Source organism: Callospermophilus lateralis, chromosome 5, assembly GCF_048772815.1.
Source record: "Callospermophilus lateralis isolate mCalLat2 chromosome 5, mCalLat2.hap1, whole genome shotgun sequence".
Classification (NCBI taxonomy): Eukaryota; Metazoa; Chordata; class Mammalia; order Rodentia; family Sciuridae; genus Callospermophilus; species Callospermophilus lateralis.
The window spans coordinates 103,937,045-103,957,665 of NC_135309.1; the positions used below are offsets into that span (position 1 = coordinate 103,937,045).

Sequence of the window (20,621 nt, forward strand, 5' to 3'; positions counted from 1 at the left end):
AGAATGATTTTAAGAGAGTCCACTGGATAAATTGTTCCCCTTATAACACTTATCATTACTTTTAATCTTTGCTGGTTATATAGTTTCTTCATAATTACGTATCATAGACTAGGAATCTTGAGACTTCTATTGTATGGACAGAGATCTTTTTACTTACCATTTCTATGATTTTATTTGAAGCAATAGTGCTATTTGGTAATTAAAAAGAGGGAACTTGAATGAATGAGTTTCTATTATCTAATATTAGGCAATTAAAAAATTAAATTTGGCTTTAACTCTCTTTCTTGCAATTTTTTTATTTCATGAATGCCTTTTCATTGAAAAAGAATATCTCATAACCAAATCTATGAACACCCCATTGAAGATTGCCATCTCCTATTAAGGGCATGGAAGTAAACTTGGTAACTAAAACAGATGCCTTCGCCCACAGATTCTAAAATCAGAGGGTATTCATAAACCGCCCCACAAATTTTCAGAATCTAGTGGGAAACAGGAACTGTTAAAAATCTGAAATGCTACCAAAGTATTTTCTTCCTCTTCCGGTAAAAGAAAATACATTACTTTCTAGGAAGCTATTTAAAAAACAAAACAAAACAAACAAATTAAAAAACTCAAATCAGCATTGGAAATTCACAACTAGAATTTGGGTTACATTAGCTCATTCTGGAAGAAAAGGTACTTAGTTATAGATAGAAAACCACAGAAAGTTTCTCTGAATCCTCTCAAAACTGTATCAGAATTGTTTCAAGGAGGAAGAAAAGGTATATTTATATTCTGAGAAGATATCCTTATATTATATAAAATGTTTGTATGTTAGGGTTTATGGACATCTATGTACTTCCTGACATAATATTCCCACACAAACTAATAAGAAAAATTGACCAATTACAGGTAGAATTTTCTAGATTAAGAGGCTGAAGTAATCACACAAACTTTGGGTAATATTTTAGTATACCCTAAGATTTATGTAGGAAAAGGTTGCTCTCAACTTTGTTGACAAAAGACAGCTGAGAAGTATTAACATAGCTGTGAAAGGTAGAAACTAATGAAGGGTCAGTATTCTAAAGGCCTGAAGGCAGCTGACAAACTGTTTTGACAGTTGGGTAAAAATCAGGGAAAAAATTGTGAGAGGTAGTTGTGATGAAAGGGTATAATGAAGTGTTTGAAAATGGTAAAGTGAGAGCTTTAATTAATATGGAGGGAAGGAGCTGGAAAGAAAATTATTCAGTTCAGATAGGAAATAGTTCATATATATATATATATTTTTTGGTACCAGTAATTGAACGCAGAGGCATTGGACCACTGAGCCATATCCCTGGCCCTATTTTGTATTTTATTTAGAGACAGGGTCTCACTGAATTGCTTAGTGGCTCACTTTTTGCTAAGGCTGGCTTTGAACTTGTGATCCTCCTGTCCCAGCCTCCCAAACTGCTGGGATTACAGTAGTTTATAATTTTTGTAAAGTAATAACACAATTTGCATTTTAATTTGCAGTGGTTCAGGAATGACACTATTTGAAGAATGGCAGTTTTGTTATTTTATACATAAGAAACTCCATTTGTCTGAAATATACTAGTATAAGTTTCCATTACTATGATAACAACATATATTAGACAAATTGACAAGCAGGGATTGCTTTTCATTAACCTTTCATTATAACCCTTAAAAAAAAAAAAACTCACTACCTTTACTATTTTAAACTTTAAGGAAGATCATGATTTTATGTAAAGATAACCAGGAAGTTTGAATCAGTAGCAGATTGGCCCTAACTTTTTGTTGGTGTCCTTTAATCTTGGGCTTCTAACTTGAGCAAGAAAATGTAAATGCAGAAAATTGAAAACCAAGGTTCCTTAATTAGGAATCATGTGAGTTACTTAACATTAAAAAAACACATTTTTAAAGAAACCACACAGTATATATATTCTATTGTTTTGGCTTTTATTTTTTTGTATTGCACTGATATTAATTTTTAACTCTCCTAACTATCATAGTTTGGTAATCTTACGTCCTGGATATTCCAGGTCACTTCAGATTTTGAATATTTTATTTAATGTCAAATGGTGTGTCCAGATTTGGGTTTACAAAACATGGCCAATGAATTTACAGACTAACCCTGAAACAGTAATGGAATTTGGTAGTATGTAGTAATTCTATTTCTGAGTCATGATTATCAAGTTTAATCAAATAAAATCAGTGGTCATTATTTGAATCTAACAATAAGCTGCCTTAAAACAATGAAGCTGTTCAAAAATTTACAATTTGAAAGGCACTCATAATGTGATTTTTATACACACACATGTAGCTGTAAATCTAAATGGCTATTCATTCTTACCATATAGGAAATGAAAAACAACATACTTGAGATATTATATTAATGTATTTTACTAAGAAACTAAGAAAGACAGAAACATGTAAGTTGTGTGTTAATAAAAAGGATTTGGTATTGAATGCTTATTCTTAATAAAGAGCAACTAAGAGGGTTCACTGGCATTTGCAGTGAATATGAGGGTAATTATCCAAGTGAACTAAGTTTTATTTGAATAAATTTGATTAATTATTCCATGCCAAACCACTGCTTTCTGCAAATGAAAACATTTAAATAACGTGATGTCCTTCCTCTCCTCTAATTATTATCCTTTATAACATTATAATGTTTGTTCATGGCTCCACTCTGTCCATAATTTAGGTAACCACTAAGGGGAGGGGGTGCGGTTAAAAGTTGACTATGTCCAGAATGATACTCAAAACCTCTTTGGAAAATTTAGGTGATTTTCCCCCAACACTCGTTGGCAGAGTATCAATCACTAGCGATCAGGCTCTTCCTCCCACATTCCCCTGCTGGTTGGGACAAGAGAAGCCCGGGAATGCTGCAGCAACAGAGGTGGGAGTGGGAGATAGGATATTACCCGCTTGACACTTCTGCACTGTTGTTATGAATGATTCACTCGCGTTTGGCACATTTATTGCAAGGAAATCTCCTCCCGCCGCTTCCTTCTTCGAGCTCTTCTTGGGCTGTCTCCTGTGCTTTGGCCTTTAAGGAGAAGCGAGAGCAGGTGGGCACAGAGGAGCTCGCCGAGTCCTCCTCCTCCTGCTCCTTCCCTAATTTAGCAGTACTTCCGGCCCCGTGACATCATCCCCCGCACCCCGGTGACGTGAGCGGCGGGTGACGTGTGTGCGGAGAAGAGCGCGCTGACGTTGCTATTTAAAGGTCCTCCTGCAGGGAGGATGGAGACACAGCGCGAGCACCTGGTGTGGGGCGCGGAGGAGGCTGTGGCGGCAGGGAGCCGGGCCAGGAAACAGCCGAGGAGCAGAGCCCAAGGCCCGCCCGCCGCGGGCCACTAGGGGAGGGGGGAAGGAAGGAAGAACGGACCGACGGACCTGACAGCTGGCCAAGCTCCCCACGAGGGCCAGTTCGGTCCCTGACCACCAGCCTTCCCCGCCGCCTCGTGATTCTGCTGTCTCCCGCTTCCCTGAGGGCCCGGCGGCCCTCGGGACGGGTCCGCGCTCACCCCTCCGCCGCGGCGGCCTCTCCTGCCCCTCCCGCGAGCAGGAGGAGGGACCGAGCTCGCCCCTCGTTCTCCCCGCCCCCTCTCCGTCCTCCGCCCCCCGCCCCCCGCCGCCCGCTGTGCTGGCGCGCTCGCCTCACGCCGGCGGCGCTGATCGGGGAAGCGGCGCCCTCGGTTCTACACGCGGGCCGGTGGAGGCGGAGGCAGCGGTGGCTTCAGGCCGCCGAGGCTGGCACCGCTCTGCCCAGCGGGAGCCGGAGCCCGGTGGAGGCGGGCGGTGATGGAAGTGTGAAGAGGCAGCGGCGGGGCCCGGGGAATGTGAGGCGGCGCGTGGCGGCGGCGCGGAGCGTGAGAGACGAGCCGAGGTGGGGGCGCTGGAGTGGCGGCTCTCCCACAGCTTCGAGCCCCGTTCCTCAGCCCTCAACGCGGCGTTAGCTTCCCGCCTCAGCTGGGGCGGGTGCCCGTCGACTCTTCAGCCCCTCCACCGCCGCCTCTCGGCCGCCCCGGAGCTGGGGGCCGGGTGCCGGGGGAAAGCGTGGAGCTTGGCTCTCTGATTCATTCATTCCCCACCGACGGGAGCTCCAGACCCGCTGTGCCCAGAAGAGAAGAGCGAAGAGGGGGCAGCCTCGAATGAAGAGCCGGGCACGAGCCGGGCTCCATTGTGCTCGGCGGCGGGGGGCGGGAAGGGGCTGAGGGAGGTGGGATCGGGCCCCCTCCCCCTGCTCCCCGGCGTGCGCTGCGCCTCCAGCCTGCTGCCTGCCTGGAAATGGCTCCGTTTATTCTCCTCGGGAGAATGAATCGATCCTGCCCAGCCTTCTCTTCCTCCTCACCACCTCCTTTCTGCTCCGAATCTTAGGAGGGGAAAATTAAAAAGACAGATTCCAATGTGGAGTGCCGTGCACGTCGCGAGCTGCTGGGTTTGCACTTCCAGGAGATTTTTCTATATAGTTTTTTCTAATGTGAGCGCAGGGAAGCAGTGGCATTACTGCTTTTAGGATTTTTTATTAAAGTGCTCGTCTCGTTGGGTTGCACAGTACACCCCCAGGGACCTGGTGTGGTGGAGAAATTTGAACCCTAAGCCTTAGCACCGAAAAGGCTCTTCCTGAGTGTCGTGGACATGAGCGAAATGACCAGCGAACTCATTTTTTATAGGACTCGGTGAAGCTGGTTTCTGCGTTTTCCTACATGTACACTCATTTTGTGGAATAGAGTTGACCGCGATCTCCTCCACGCAGCATTTTAACTCTTAATAAGCAAATGCCACCTCTGTTTGAACGTTTTGGTATTGACGAGAGAAATCATTTTACCTAAGAGAACTAATTGAATTATCGACATCATTGAAATACCTCCGGAAAAGACTCTCGGGGGAGGGGGAGGTGGAAAGCAACTGCGAAATAGCAGACGGAGAAATTCCTTTGGAAGTTATTCCGTAGTATAAGAGCAGAAACTTCAGAACAAGTTTTCATTGGGCAAAATGGGGTAAGGATTTTTGTGCTTATCACAGTTTGGAATCTATGTATGTGTGTTATTGAGCGGTGGTGGTGACTGTTTTGTTTTTTGTTTTCAAGCAAATCTGCCCTTTTGCTAAGCTGGTCCTACTTTAAAATAGAGGTGTGGTAACCTTTTAACAAGTTATTTTTGTATTTTTATAGCGTGGCACCAGAGGTCAGAATTAAGGAACATGCACATTTGTAACTTAAATATTCCTAATAAGATTATAATTACAAACAATATATTCTGTCAAATAACCGCTTCATTGATCAAATTGCTGCATCAGTTCGTTACCAAAATCATGTCATCTTAGGTTTTGTTGACGGTTATCTTTCAAGGAGATGTACTGCCATTCTTTTCAGTACTTTGGTAATAATTGGTTACACAAAGGAACGATTGTAATGAGTGGTTGGACTACAGTCCTTGAAAGTGATCCAGTGTAAATTGTTGCCCTCACAGTGCCCTCTGTTTTGTCCTTGAATCTCCAAAGCTAAAATGTGTAGTTGATTTATTGGGCATTGAAACAAAAATCTGAAAGTCTCACTGATGCAGTCTCCACAGTGCGAGTCCACTGGGTAGATCTGAGCTGGAACAGGAAAAGCTTTTAATGAAAGGCACTTTTTCGCTTTTAAGTTGAGACCTTCATCTGCACTGTCTTTCGTACCTAAAGCCAGAGAAGAGTACACTTCTCAAACTTTTAGCTCCTCACACTGTAGCTTGATAAAATGCTAGTGACTGCCCAATTTAGGCTGGAAGCCCATAGTATATTATTGCAGTAATGACCCACTCATGTCTTTGAGATTGCCAGTGCTTTCTGTTAAAGAAGAACTTCCAGAATTTTCATTTTCGTGGTTGAACAAACATATCTAAAGTGTAGTTGAGAGACAAGGTTTGAAATGGACTCAAATTCGTTTTGATGATGTAGAGGTGTGCACACACACTAATTTGGAGTAATTCAGTAGTACCTTTTTATGGGAGTTAGAATCTGAAGTTTATTAAACCCAAACAACTTTAAAAAATTTAGAACATATGTTGTAAGAGTTCTTCCTCAGGAATTAATGAGAAGGTGATAATTATTTTTAAGACTTAAATTATAAATTATGAGAATATATCTTGCATAATTTAGGGGTACTACTAAGAGTAATTTAAATACCTTATTCTATTTTTAGTGCTGCTCTTAGTCCTTTATTGACCTAAGGCAAATTACCTCACCAGTATGGACTGTTCTCTTATCTGTAAAGCGAAGGAGATAGGTGACTTTTAAAGATTTTTCCACCCTGTAAAAATGAATTATTTTATTCCTCCTCCCATTTTAATGATCACTAGTGGTTTCTTGAAGTGTACCACTGAGATGGAGAAATTTTCTCCCCTCTAATCTGCCTAAGCACTTAAATTGGGAAATAATGGCATTTGAAAAGTGTTTGGCTGAATTGCACCCATTTTAAATGAGAGAAAATACTGAAAAATGCTAATATTCAAATCCTTTGAAATATGGCTTCCCTTGAGCTTCTGCAGATCCTCTGTTTAAAACGTGGTGGAGTGTGAGCATGCTTGTGCACACACACATAAAATCAAGCAGCAGTTTTTCATGTGGAAGGCTGCACTCTCCAGACTGTAGAGTGGTAGTATCATGGAAGAAAAGCAGTTTTCCACAACCTTTAAAGGACAAGACTGCCCATTGTTTTACTAAAGAAAGCAAGGAATGAACTATACTAAGGGGACTAGGTTTTAAAATATGATTGTAAACCCCGTATTCGACACTAGCATAATTAAATTTGTTTATAAACAAGCTTGCCCTGTTTAAAGTAAAAATTTAAAGGTGCTGTTAAAAAGGAGTGAGCATTTGTGGCATTATTTTTCCAAACTATATTTGGAAATATGACCCTTTCTCATTTAAGAGTGACTTGTTTTATTTGAGTTGTTGAAAGAGGTGGAAATAGAAGAGGACAGCATACAGCAAAGGCATTTGCAGAAGTTTCTACACTTTTTAGGTTCATATACCTAACAAATGTTTGTGGAATAAAAAAGTCACCTGGACCTACTTAAAAGGAAACAGATTTAAATGGCCTTTAAGTTTTACCTGGGCAATCCAAATTACCATACTCAGACAGTTTAATATTGTGAATGAAGAATTTGACATATTACAAATATATTTGTGATTAATGTTAGATTAAAATACGATTTCTTTGCCTATACAGTTACAAGTAGGAGCAAAATCTAAGCAAAGGAATTATTTTTAATGAGTGATTAATTTAGGCAGAAAAACATTAAGACTCCTGTAATCGTTTGTGAACTACGTGGAAAAGTCAAAGAACAGCTGAAACGGACAGTTGGCAGAGTCTGTCAAAGTATCTTGGATGTTGAGTAAACTTTTCAATTGCAGTGAAGACAGTTGAAGTAAAATATGTGCATCAGACTTCCCCCAATAAAGACATTTATGTATGAAAGATAAGGTTCATGAAAAGCTTAAAAGTCTCTGAGAGAGAGCCCTTATTAAGTTTGACACCCCCTCTCCACCGCCCCAAGTCATATCTCATAATGAGAGTGGTGAGTCAGTAGCTATTTCAGAACTATTAGAGTAGGCAATAGAAATCAAATAACTTCAACCAGTTATTTCATGCTACCTTTTGTTTTTATTAGCTCATATTGGCAACCTAGTATTATTCCCCCTGTTAGCCTTGTTAGTCCCCCATCATAAGAGCTAGTTGTATTAAATAGGGTTCTCCCTTATTAATGGAGTTTAATTTTTTTTTTTTTTTTTTTGAAGTTTCACCTGCCTATCCCAACCTTGAGTCTCTCCTTTCCCCCATCTCCACATAACTTTCTACAGTATGGAAGTGGTGCTACTACTTTGCCACATGAACTGAGTCTTGTCTTTTTTGTAAAAAGACAGGAAACTGACACAATTTGCATAACTTGCCTGCCTGATCAGAGGTTCTGATCTTGGGGGTTGTAGCAAAAATGCTGAATGAAATCTTGATCCACCTTTGCAGAATGAGTAAGCTTTGTTGCAAAGGCAACCATCCTGTCAATCTTAAAAACAAAACAGTTTAAATACCAGTCCTTAATTCTTTATTTGTTCATTTTACCATCTTTCAACAAGTATTATATGAGGCAAGTGGTAGCTCAGTCGCTCAACTGAGACTAGTAAAATGTGCTCCTTCCCTCAAGGAGTTTATACTTTCAAAACTGGGAAGAAAGCAAGTTTAAAATAAAGTACAGTGGAATGTTGAGGAAGCTATAATCTTAGGCATTATAGAGGCACAAAATGTGTATGAGGGTTATTAAACGCTGCAGAAGGATAAGAAGGTTTTGTGGAATAGGTGATATTACATAATGAAAGGTGAATAACAGGTGGGCCTTATAGACAAATGAAAGGGCATTCAAGGCAGAACAGTGTCGTCACCAAGAAGAGCAATTGTAAAAAACTTGGCATGGGCCTTCCTTCATTTGCTTGGCTTACCTTGGTAAGAGAGATTTAGAGCCTTATGCAGGGACCAAGTTAGCCTTGTAGACTGAATGAAAGACTGGGTTGTGCTGGCTGGTATATTTCAAGCTTCCTTAAGGAATAAACTATTGGTAACATGCATTTTTTTTTTTAAACATTGTGACCTAGTATGTTCACACATAATTAATAAAATGGCAGAAAATAATACCCCTACTTTGTGTGATTGGCTCTAGTAGTTTCTATTCTATTCCATTCAGTTTCATTTTTAAGAAGGAATGGCAGGATCCATGAAATTGATTTAACAACTGGCAGATTGAAAAACATTGCTCTTAGTGGTTGAACCAATATTGGGTTTTAAGCAAAGTGGTAACATGAAAGATCAGGGTAGTAGTATAAGTAAAGTTTTAAAAATCATTTAAAATTTGATATTGTATGTTGTCCTGTAAAACACCAAGCTAGAACAATGAACTCTGACTAGGTAGAGAAAATGATTAGAAAGCTCTGGAAAATTCCAAAGTGGAGAGGAAAGAAATGGTGATTGAGAGATGTGTACCTGGCTGAGTGGTCTACTTTAGAATTAGGGCATTTCAGCTACAGTGGTAAAAATGTTGGAAACAGCATGGTATCTTCCTTTCAGAGGTACTTTCAGGTGGTCATGAAATAGTGAATTTGAGAATTAAGGGATTGATGAAAGAAATTGTCTTTATACATAGTTTATGGTTTGAAGTGATTGAATTGCTCAAATAAAAAAGATGGTAACATCTCAAAATGTTCATTCTCCTTACAGGCCCGTGATTTTTTTTTTTCCTCCCCCAGTCCATTGGTATTTAGTCGAAGGGCTTAAAAGTATTTACTTTTAGTTACTAAATTGATTTGTTATTTAAGATTAATCTAACTAACAGGTCAGAAGAGTAGGGAAATGAGTCCAAATATTTAATATTTTCTGATACAATTTTTTACAATATAAATTTTATTCAAATGTAATGTTTAAATGACCATTTTAAATAGCTTTAGTATACCTTTACTAGTTAGGAACTGTCTAGTTGAATGAAATATGCAATATTTTGTTTGTGTTGCTTTTTTGTAATACTTGTGAGACCTGTGGCTAATACAGTAGAAATTCTTGCAGTTTCTGAGATTCTTTGTGAAATGAGCAAGGTTTTCCTAGAGATCACAAAGACTTATAATTTTGAGGCATTTTAAGTTTTAAAGTTCATTAAATATCTTCATCAAAAGAATGAATGTATAATAAAGAATATTTAAATAGATTTTTTTTTCATATTCGGAGTTGAACTCTGAGTTTTTATCACTGAGCTGCATCCTCAGCCCTTTTTATTTATTTATTTTTTTAATTTTGAGAGAGGGTCTCATTAAGTTGCTGAGGCTGGCTTGAGATTGCAACCCTCCTGCCTCAGCCTCCTGAGTCTCTGGGATTAATGGTGTTCACCACCACACCTGGCCATTTATATAGGTATCTCACCACGAATTGAGCTACAATTTTCAAATCTTACTGAACGGTATTACAGGAGTAGGTAAAACTTCAAAAGTTTTTCAAAAATGATTGTTCAGTGGTCTTCAATGTGTGAATTAAATCAAATGTTTAGAATCTTAATTTTAGGCAAAAAAAATCTGAAATTTTATAGCATACCTTTCTAGATAGTATAAAATTAGGCATTCTATGATCACTCTTGTTAAAAGACAGATTTATCCATGAACTTTTTCTTTCTTTCTTTCTTTATTTATTTTTACCAGAGATTGAATGCAGGGGTGCTTAACCAGTGAGCCACATCCCCAGCCCTTTTTTTTTTTTTTTTTTTTTTTTTGAGACAGGGTCTTACAAAATTGCTGAGGCTGGCCTTGAGTTTTCCATCTTCCTGCCTCAGCCTCCCAAGCAACTGAGATTTACACCATGTACCACGGTTCCCAGCTGTGTTTTTAATTTTAGTATTTAATACTTCCTTAATATTCTCTTTCCTGTCTGATGTAAGTCTGACACATTAGTCATTGCTTTGTTCCTTAATAAAAGGTATGAGAAAGAAAAAAAGTTGAAACTGCTAAGAATCAAAGCTGCTTGGTTTTAAAGCAATTTTTTTTTTTTTTTTGTCGCGGGGAGGGTAAAGTAAATGACATATCTTTTTTATGATTTGCCTTTTCCTCTACTTGGATTTTACTTTCCATTTTGTTTTTTAAAGTTTCCAAAAATCTCTTCACTTTTTTGGTAAGTTTAATTTAGAATTAATTTTATAGGGAATCTTTTTAGTGACTCTTTTTAGTTTCCTTGTAATGGAACAATAAAAATAATTCCTTATGGGTTTTTTCCTCAATAATGGATGGTGAAGCTAATATGACTCTTACATAGTTAAAATAATTTAAAACATGTAGAACTAAATTTTTTTAAGTATTTATTTTTCTGTTGTATTATTATTTCCTAACAGACTAGTACATAATACATAATGTATTAGTCTATTAAGAAAAAAATACCTTTATTTTATTTATTTATTTTTATGTGGTACTGAGGGTCGAACCCAGAGCCTTAAAAGTGCTAAGTGAGTGATCTACCGCTGAGCCACAATCCCAGCCCTAGAACTAAATTTTGACATAGTTTATATCCAAATTTTATTTACACTTACCTGCCTTTTAAGGTAGACTACTAAAGGAAGGCAAAACGTCATTGTTTCTTTGTATCAAAAAATTTAAAAGTTGTTAGTAAAATTCAGAAAATTAGCAATCAATATTTTATCTTTATAGTACATTTTACCTTTGCCGTTTCTCCAGCTTTTGAAAAGTCACCTTAATCCCTTAATACCTAATATTAGCTTAAAAAATCTGTTTTATAAATATTTTAATATTCTGTAAAACATGAGGAGCTTCCACATTATTTTTGAAAAGAGTTGGCACCAAGTCCTGAAGGAAGAACAGTTAAGGATTGAGAGCTCTTTGCGATATTACCTAACAAGGGCTAGAAGGAAATTAAACACAAAAAACTGCCGAAGACCACAGATAACAAGTTTTAGTTTGTAAGGTCATTTAAAGTCATGTTTATTATGTCATGTCTATTGGAATATTCGGATCTGCGTGTTCACATGCCTTATAGGCCAGAGGACTGTAGAAGAGTGTCTTTCATGTTCCCTGTCCCCAGTACAAGGGTTTTTCCAGAATCATTTGTCTTTATTTGTAGAGTCTTAATGGAAGGGTGCTGGGAGGTTCTGAGTTCCAGCCCCAGGAGTGGGGGTTAGGAGCCACAGCTCTGATAAGCATTTTTATGGCATTAGACATTGTTTCCTAACAGACTAGTACACAGTACTTAATGTATTAGTCTGTTAGGAAATAACAATTAACTGAAAAAATTGGGCCCAATTTTGGTATATAGAAAATCCTGATTTCTAGTAATTAGTCATAAAATTGAATGTACCTGTTATTTTTCTAGGTAAATTGTTGAATCATTTCACCTTTACCTTTCAGTACCTCAGCCTTACTTAAGTAGGTATTACCATACTTTTGTTTCATTTAAGTATCTTCAAGAAGTCAGGTTATTCTCTAAGGAACTTTTGTGATTCAGAATTTTCTGCCCTAGTTACTTTCAGTTTCTCCCATTCAGCTCTTAATAAGGATCTCTAAGATATTATCTTAATTATCTTAAATGGAATTGATTGTCAAAGATCTCAGAATACTCAGAAATTTCTATCAGTGTTCCTTCACGGAAGATAGATCTATATATTCTCAAATTTACATGGGATAGTTATTTAAAATTTTTTATATTATTTAAATATGCTTAGCCTATCTCTTTACCTTTTCCTTGCTTCCTTTTTGTGTTGTTTTCTATCATACTCTGTTGTTAATGAATATGTCTCTTAGCTTTTTGCATTAAAATTCATATGCTTCACCTAATGACTGCCATTTCTTAGGATATTTACAGAATGAGGATTCCACCTACTCTTGTTTACTCTGTGTGGCCAGGGATCTGTATAACTTAAGCTGAATGGAAGAGCCTCAAGTCACCCTTAAATTCATCTTTCTTGAGATTCTGCTCATTTAAAAAAAAGAAAAAAAAAATTCTATGTCTTGTTGGCTGCTCTTTTCCCTACTCAACTGATAATCTTCAGAATTTTAGTTCTCTATTTTCATTGCTGCTTTCTCTTAGTATTTTATTAGTGTTATATATATATGCTATTTTGATATCAGTGTGGGGGAAATAGTAAGACTAATGATAATATTGCTGTTTAATTTTATTTTGCAACATATTAGTGTATTCTAAAATCATTATTATCTACAGGCATATTATAGCTATTCATATGGTAGGAAGCTAGTCTAAAGAATGTTTTCAAAGATGGTACGATGGTCATTTAGAAACTAGGAGATAAAATATTTATAATTTTTTAATTTTTTTAGTTGTACATGGACACATTACCTTTATTTTCATTCATTTTTATGTGGTGCTGAGAATCGAACTCAGTGCCTCACACATGGTAGGCAAGCGCTGTACCACTGAGCTACAACTCCAGCCCAAATTATATATTCTTTATGACCTCAACTAGATACAATATGCCTGTATATGTATGAAAAGATTCAAATGAGATTCACTTAAGTGCTTCCATGTTTATTCCTGGGAGGAAAGATTGAAACTGTATTGAGTCCTTTTGCTTTAGATTCTCTAAAATGAGTACATTTAAGTTTTGGAACTTATCTTGAGATTTAAGATTAAAGTATTTTAAAAATTTTGATATTTACAGGAAAAATTTATCAGGATCAGCCACTGTTCCTACATATGGATATGTAGGTATTTGTATCAGCTTTAGCTTCTTAATCTCAAATTTTATTTCATTGTTCTTTTCAGGATTGGCTAAACAGTTCCTACACAGCAAAAATTGTTTCTTATTTTAAATATGAGGAGTATATCTGTTTTCATTCATCAGAATATTAATGATAATCTGCACATTTTAATGGAGAAAGAGACCTACCTCCAAGGGAGAATGTGTCTTGTGGGAGGTTATGTAGTTGTGAAATGGCAGAGCATATACTAAAATCTTATAGCTCCTCAGGGCTCTTAGTTCAGGGGATCTTAATGGATACTCGCACAGAGAGACATTCATTTGGAGAGGGGTTTCTAATTCTTCACAGTTCTTTAAAGAAACATTCACATTTAATATAAGTTTGCATCTTGATGAGTTCTTTAAATGTATGTCTATTGTTTTTATTATAGATAGTGAAAAAAAACCTCCACTTTAATTTTAGTGAAGTTAAATCTCTGCTCAGAGTATTTTTGGAGTACATTGAAATACTTAAAAATGATTTTACATTATTGTGTTACAAAGTTTCCAGAGTTGATCTGAAATTGTAAATTTTATCAAACTCTTATTATCTGCCCTAGTAGTTACTGGGCACATGAATCTTTGGAATATTTGAGTAGTTAGAATTTAGTTCTCTGAAAGTCTCAAATCAGAAAAAGAAAGCATGATGTTATCTTGAAACATTTTTCTTAAGGCATTAAAAGTAGAGACCCATAAGTGGAAGGGACAGATGTAGTATATTGTACAATTTCTGAATCATAATGAGGTCACTAGAAGTTAACTTGATTTTTTCATTTGTAAGAGAAGATTGGATCATATTGTTCCCTGATTTAAAATTATTGTTAGTTTGAAATTATTTTCCCCTGAGGTCCCAAACTCTAATGTTGGTCATTGGCTGGGGGAGAAAAGAATGTGTGATATTGTAAGGCAGAAGATGGTAGGGGTTAATAGGGACTGTAGCAAAGTGAGGAGAACACGTGTGGCCTGAAGGCATTGTTTTTAAAAACCCTCTGGTCAAAGAAACACATCTAAACCTTATCCTTATTCCAGAAAACATTTTTTAAGCTACTATGAACTAACAATTGATCAGGTCAGATGCAATAAGTTTGGAAATATTTTAACTTTGTGGAATGGGAAGACCAGAGCATAGTATGATGGTGGCAGAAATTAACAGTATATCAATAGTTCTCAGTTTTGAACCCACATTAGAATCACCTAGAGGGATTGTTAAAAATAAAACAGATTGCTGGACTTCCTTTACCCCTAGAGTTTTTGATTCTATGGTGGTTCTAGGATTGGGGCCCAAATATTTGCTGATCTGACAAATCCCAAGTGATGCTGATACTGCTGGTCTAGAGACCCTATGTTGAAGAGAGATGGCATTTGATAAATACAGCTTACAAATGTGAGAAACTTATCCTTTCAAAAGCTCTATTGATTCCTAAAGGTTCTATGTCTGTCTCCTTTCAAGTTACACAAAGGTGTAATTTTGAAACTAGGAAGCAAACCACCTGATTTAGCTGTTGCATATCTGTTTTTATAAGCTAAAAGATCCGGGATAACTTGAAATTGATCTCTCTCCTTAGACCTGATTATATGTAGCAGCAATTACCAGTTATGCTCATATCTTTTCTTAAAGTACTGGGAATTGAATCAGGGCTTGGCGCGTGTAGATAAGCTCTACACCACTGAACTATATTTCCAGCCCCTTTCCTCATCTCCCTATTTTTGAGACAGGGTCTTGCAAGTTGCTCAGGCTGGCCTTAAACTTGTGATCCTCCTGCCTCAGCCTCCTGAGTAGCTTGGATTGCAGGCCTGCACCACTGTGCTCTGGGCACATTTCTAATTCAGAGTTTCTTTTAGTTTATGGTATTTCTAAATGTATCTTCATAGTTTCTTTTACTTTATGGTATTTCTAAATGTATCTTTATTATTATTATTATTCAACTATCTGGCACTGCATTGACTCTGAAATTTTTTGCTTTGGAAGAAAATATGATTTCCTTCTAAGTTGTTTGTTTTACTTTGATTTTCTTATTTGTTCACATGCCATAAATATTCGCTTTTGTTGTGTGGCAAATTGCCAACACTTTGGTGGCTTAAAACAACACCCATTTACTTTCTCATAGTTTCTGTGGGTCAGGAGTTCTGGCACTGGTTAGCTGGATCTTCCTCTTGGAGTCTCATAAAGCAACAGTAAGGTGTCAGCTGGGAATAAAGTCTTTCTTATCCATGGATGGGCATCCTCTTTCACTCTGCATTGGTTGTTAGTAGAATTCATTTTTTTTTTTTTTTTTTTTTTAACTTGCAGCTTTCAGAGACCATGTCTTCAAGGCCAGCAATAGAAGCCTCTGATTCATCATCTTTTCACCTGAATAGATCCAGGCTACTTAGAATAAGCTTTCTTTTGGCTAACTCAAAATCAGCTGATTCATGATCTAAACATTTGTGTATCATTCCATTGTGGGTACCCTCCTCCTTTCCAGTTTCAAAAAATATAACTTTGAACTAAGGGGAAGAAAAACCTGATTTTTTTCCCACACTCAAGAGGAGAGGATTATACAGAAAATGCCTACTAGGTGATAGTAATCTTGGAGCTCATTTTAGAATTCTCCCTGGCATACCACATCATGTACTTGTGGATGTTTTCCAAATACTCAAATATCAATATATCCACTCTTTTTGATATTGTTTTTTGTAATATAGGAGATTGAATCCAGGCCTCACACATGCTGTGCAAGTGCTCTACCACTGAGCCACAACCCCAGCCCTTTTTATTTTATTTTGAGACAGGGTCTCTCCAAGTTGCTTAGGTCCTCACTAAATTACTGAGGTTGGCTTTGAATTTATAATCCTCTGCCTTACCTCCTGAGTCACTAGGATTACAGGTATGTGTCACCATGCCTGGCAAGACATATTTTCTTACCCAATTTCCCTCTGTCCTTTTTGAACTGCATATTGGTTGGATACTAGACCTCTGTTATGTCTTGTCTGCCTTTTTGCTTTCTTTTTATTTTGCTTTCTTAAAGAATTTCCCTGACTTCATTTTCCAACTCTAATATTGGATTTTTAATTTCTACATAATTTTTAATTTCTAAGTCCTCTTTTTCAATCTTATTTGAGGACATAGAAAATAAATCTTCAAAAACACACTATTTCTTAAATTCTTTCATGTTCTTTTTTGTTGATTTAGTTTCTTCTTTCATTTAGAAACTTGCCTAGTCTATCTGGTGATCCTCAGCTGTATATAAGAATGAGATACTAACAAGCTGATTAAACGTTCTTTATGAATTAGTGGGGTCTGCCACTGGTAGTCTTCATATTAGGGATTTAGGCAGTGAACTGGGCTTTTCATGGGTGGTCTCCAAGTGTATGGTGAGGCCTATTCTCTGAGATTGTAGGTTTTCTCCCTGAGACTGTTCAGTTTCTTTAGAAAAGAATCTTCATCTTCACAGGTAGACACCTATTCGCATTCCAAGAGAAAGGTAAGTATATTTTTCTGTGTATATATGTGTATATATAGGAGGCTTATCTGCTTCTGAAATTGGGGAGTAAATTCAAAATGAATTTTGAAGTGGGGAGTTTAGAACATGGTTCTGTTTACAGCCTCTTTCTCTTTTTTAATGCTAGAATCAGAAAAGTTCTGAAGGTATGTATTTTTTTATTTGTTCTTTTTAGTTATACATGACAGAATCTATTTTTAAATGTTTATACAAGTATGGAATATATCTTTTTCTAATTAGGATCCCAGTCTTGTGGATGGTGAGATTCACTGTGGTATATTCATATATGTATATAGAAAAGTTACATCAGATTCATTCCACTGTCTTTCTCTTAATGCTTTTATTTTGGACCTCATTCCTGTTTTTTTTTTTTTTTTTTTTTTTTTGCTATTGAGAAAGGTAGTTGAATGACTATTGGAGCTGCTGTGGGTTCTCATTTCTGTGTTATTTTAAATTTTGAATTTACTCCCCAATTTCAGAAGCATACCTCACATCTCCTCTGTAGTTTCTTTGCCTCTAAATTCTGGCCAGCATGTTGTTCACTTAGTTCTCCTTTGTACACACTTTATGGTTTTCTTGGTTTTGCCCAGTCAGATACTATTCCTCCTATTTTCCATCTTTGAAAACTTCTGTTAAAATTGCTTATACACTGGTGCCAATTTTTCTGTTCTTTAGTGTCATGGGTTTATACCTTCTTTTTCCCTTTACTTTCATTTTAATGGAATTTTAGAAAAGGAAGATAAATGTGTGCAATTAATTTGCCATGTTTGACCAGAATCACTGAGCCCTTAGCTCTTGAATTTATATAAGACATCTTTCAGAATGTTTTGACAATGTTGACGGTTAATTGATTGGAATTTGGTAGATGATAAAGTGTCTGCTTTCTAAAAATCTTTCCCTTGTAACCAACCTGGAAACTCAATGCATAATGTAAGCACATTTTAAATTAAAAACTTAAAATTGACCATCAACCCAAACCTCAGCAAAATAAAGCATATACTTCTTTCAGTGGTGTTAGGTAACTAAGGTGTTGCTACAGTTTGTCCTCTAACACCAAGCCTTTTGAGTATTTAAAACAAAAAAATTAGGCCAGGCATGATGGTGCATGCCTGTAATCCCAGAGGCTTGGGAGGCTGAGGCAAGAGGATTGTGAGTTCACAGCCAGCCTCAGCAATGGAGAGGTGCTAAATACAAAACAAGGCTGGGATTGTGGCTCAGTGCTTAAGTGCCCCTAAGTTCAATCCCTGGTACCAAAAAAAAAAAAAAAAAAAAAAAATTAAGCACTTAATTTGTGTTGTGAGTCATGCTAGATACTGGCAATATAAAGATGAGTAGTTAGACATGTAAACAAGAAATTAACTGATTTAAATGCTATAATAAGATAAGTAAATTGGGAGCACAGAGAAGTCAGAGCCCACCACTATTTTAGAAGGTCAGGGGCATTTCATATAATCACTGTGCTTGTTTTGGGCCTTAAAGAGCAAACAAAAGTTGGGCTGGGGTTGTGGCTCAGTGGTAGGACACTTGCCTAGCATATGTGAGGCACTGGGTTCGATCCTCGGCACCACATAAAAATGAATAAATAGAATAATGTCCATCTACAACTAAAAAAATATTAAAAAGAAAAAAGAACAAAAGTTGGGGAAGAGGGAGATGTGTGGGGAAAGTTGTTAGAGCATTTCAGAGGGGTGGCATAAGTAATACTGCAGAGAGAAAATATATACTAATTGGAAAGTTAAGGTAGTTAAGGAAGATGTGACTAAGAAAGTAGTTAAGGGCCAGATCATGACTGTGTCATGTTAAGAGGATTGTACTTTCCTCTGGATTAATTGTGTTCATGTGGTCTTTATATGGTACTCATATGCATAAAAGATTTTGAACATCTTTCTTCATGTGTATATTATAAATTACATAATCTATGTGTATGCATATAATTTGTGTATATTTTTATAAATCATAGGTATAGTTGTATTTATATATGATAAAACATAAAAATAGAAATGAAGGAAGAGAACTAACTACTTCTTGTACCCCTCTTTAGAAGCTGTTGCTTCAATGTTGAACAATAAAACAGTTTTACGCTGGTAGTTATTATCATCCTTGTGTTGTAGATTAGCTGCACAGACTGCAAAATGGAGAAAGTGTTGGACTTGAGGGAGGGATAGGTGTATATGTGCAAAATATCTTAGGCTCTTAGAGATGCTCAAAATTTAATTGCAGGGGTAGGGTTGTGGCTCAGTGGCAGAGTGTTTACCTAGCATGCATGAGGCACTGGGTTCCATCCTCAACACCTCATAAAAAATAAAATAAAGATATTGTGTCCACCTAAAACTTAAAAGTAAATATTTAAAAAGAATTAATTGCAAAATAGGTTAATTATAGCAATTTAGTCAAGAATAATGGCTTGAGTTAAAATAGATTAGGGTCTGGATTCAACAGATTTAAATAGTAATGTTTATAGGGTTGACACTGAACTATTTAGATGGGGGAGAGCAGGGGTAGGAAATAAGGAGATTGTCTTGTTAGCCATTAGCTGAGATAGGGAACCAGGAACAGAGAAGCAAGTTTAAAGCAGGATGAGACTACAGATTGAAAGTTGATATGTTTACGGTCACATGGGAATATCCTGTAGTTAGATACCCAGGTCTGATATTCAGGAAGTAAGTTCTTGACTGGGGATAGCATTTTGGGGTTCATTAGAATGTGTGTTGGTTGACATTATGAATGTGGATGATGAGCTCATTTAGGGTATTTATGGAAAAGAACAGATCAGGTTATTTCTGGGGAATAGTCATTTAGGACCCAGGCAAAGTAGCTGAGAGAATATTGTTTCAAAAATCAAGAGCGTGAGTTTCAAGAAATGAGTATTCAGGATCAAATGTAACAGAATCATCAAATGAGGCAATTAATAGCAATGAAATTGGGTTGTGATGGAAACCAAATTGCTACAGAGGGTGATGAAGGTTGAGGAAGTAGATTAGAGATATAGACTTCCTTAAGACCAAGTAACTTTGAAATATAGTGTGTAGCTTCAGCAAACTCTAGGATTCAGAAATTTTTTTTTTTTTTTTAAACACAAAATGGGGTTAAACATTCTTTGGGGACTGGGAAAGGAGTCCATAGCTAGTATATTTTAAAGTTACAGCAGAGAGGGATGATTATTGAGGAAACAGATGGGAGAGAATGGGATCTGGAGCACAGGTGGAGTAGTTAACTTTAAGTAGGAGGAAATATCTTATTGTAAGGAAGGATATGACTAGATGGAGTTTGGAGGTTAAGGGCAGGAGACGGAGTTCCTTAACTGGATGGAGTCTATTTCCTAAGTTCATTCATTGTTTCCTGTAACAAGTATTTATTAATATGTTAGGCACTAAATATATCACAAACTTCTGTGAACAAGGAGTCCTGCCTTTGTGAAGCTTGTATTCTAGTAAATGTAAAAGATAAAGCCATCTGCTTAATGTTGAGACTATAAGACTGGTCAGATCCTTGTGAAGAATGGACAGATCATCAACCCTGAACATTGAGTAGCATAGATGGCCATATAGAAGAGGAGCCCAAGTCTGTACTCTTGAAAGCAGTTTGAATCTTAAAATACTGCTGTACTTGACTAGGTAGAAGGACTTTCATTGTCTCCATTCTTCTGAAAATGAAGCATGAAAGAGGAATGTCTAAATTTTTTATGTTCTATTCAGATTATTTGAACATACTTCCCCTCCCCCGCTTTTAGTTGCCCTTTTACTTCTATAGAGAACAGTCTGTTATCTTGGAAGACCAATCTAGTAAGTCTGCCAGAATACCACCAATTTTTTAACATTTGATGTTTTTTCTGAGGAAAACATCCTAAAACCTGTGAAAAGTCTTGGAGCTTTTTGGAGGGCTGGGA

General features: G+C 37.0%; 1 protein-coding gene across 2 annotated transcripts in view; it reads left to right on the plus strand.

The window, feature by feature from the left end:
- The first annotated feature begins 3,670 nt into the window (after positions 1-3,670).
- Positions 3,671-20,621, plus strand: part of Homer1 (homer scaffold protein 1) — a 129,628-nt gene continuing 112,677 nt past the window's right edge. For both annotated transcript variants that reach the window (XM_076857087.2, XM_076857088.2), the window contains exon 1: positions 3,671-4,985. In XM_076857087.2, coding sequence (XP_076713202.1) covers positions 4,981-4,985 — 5 coding nt within the window. In that variant the 5' untranslated portion in view covers positions 3,671-4,980. The remainder of the gene's footprint in view (positions 4,986-20,621) is intronic.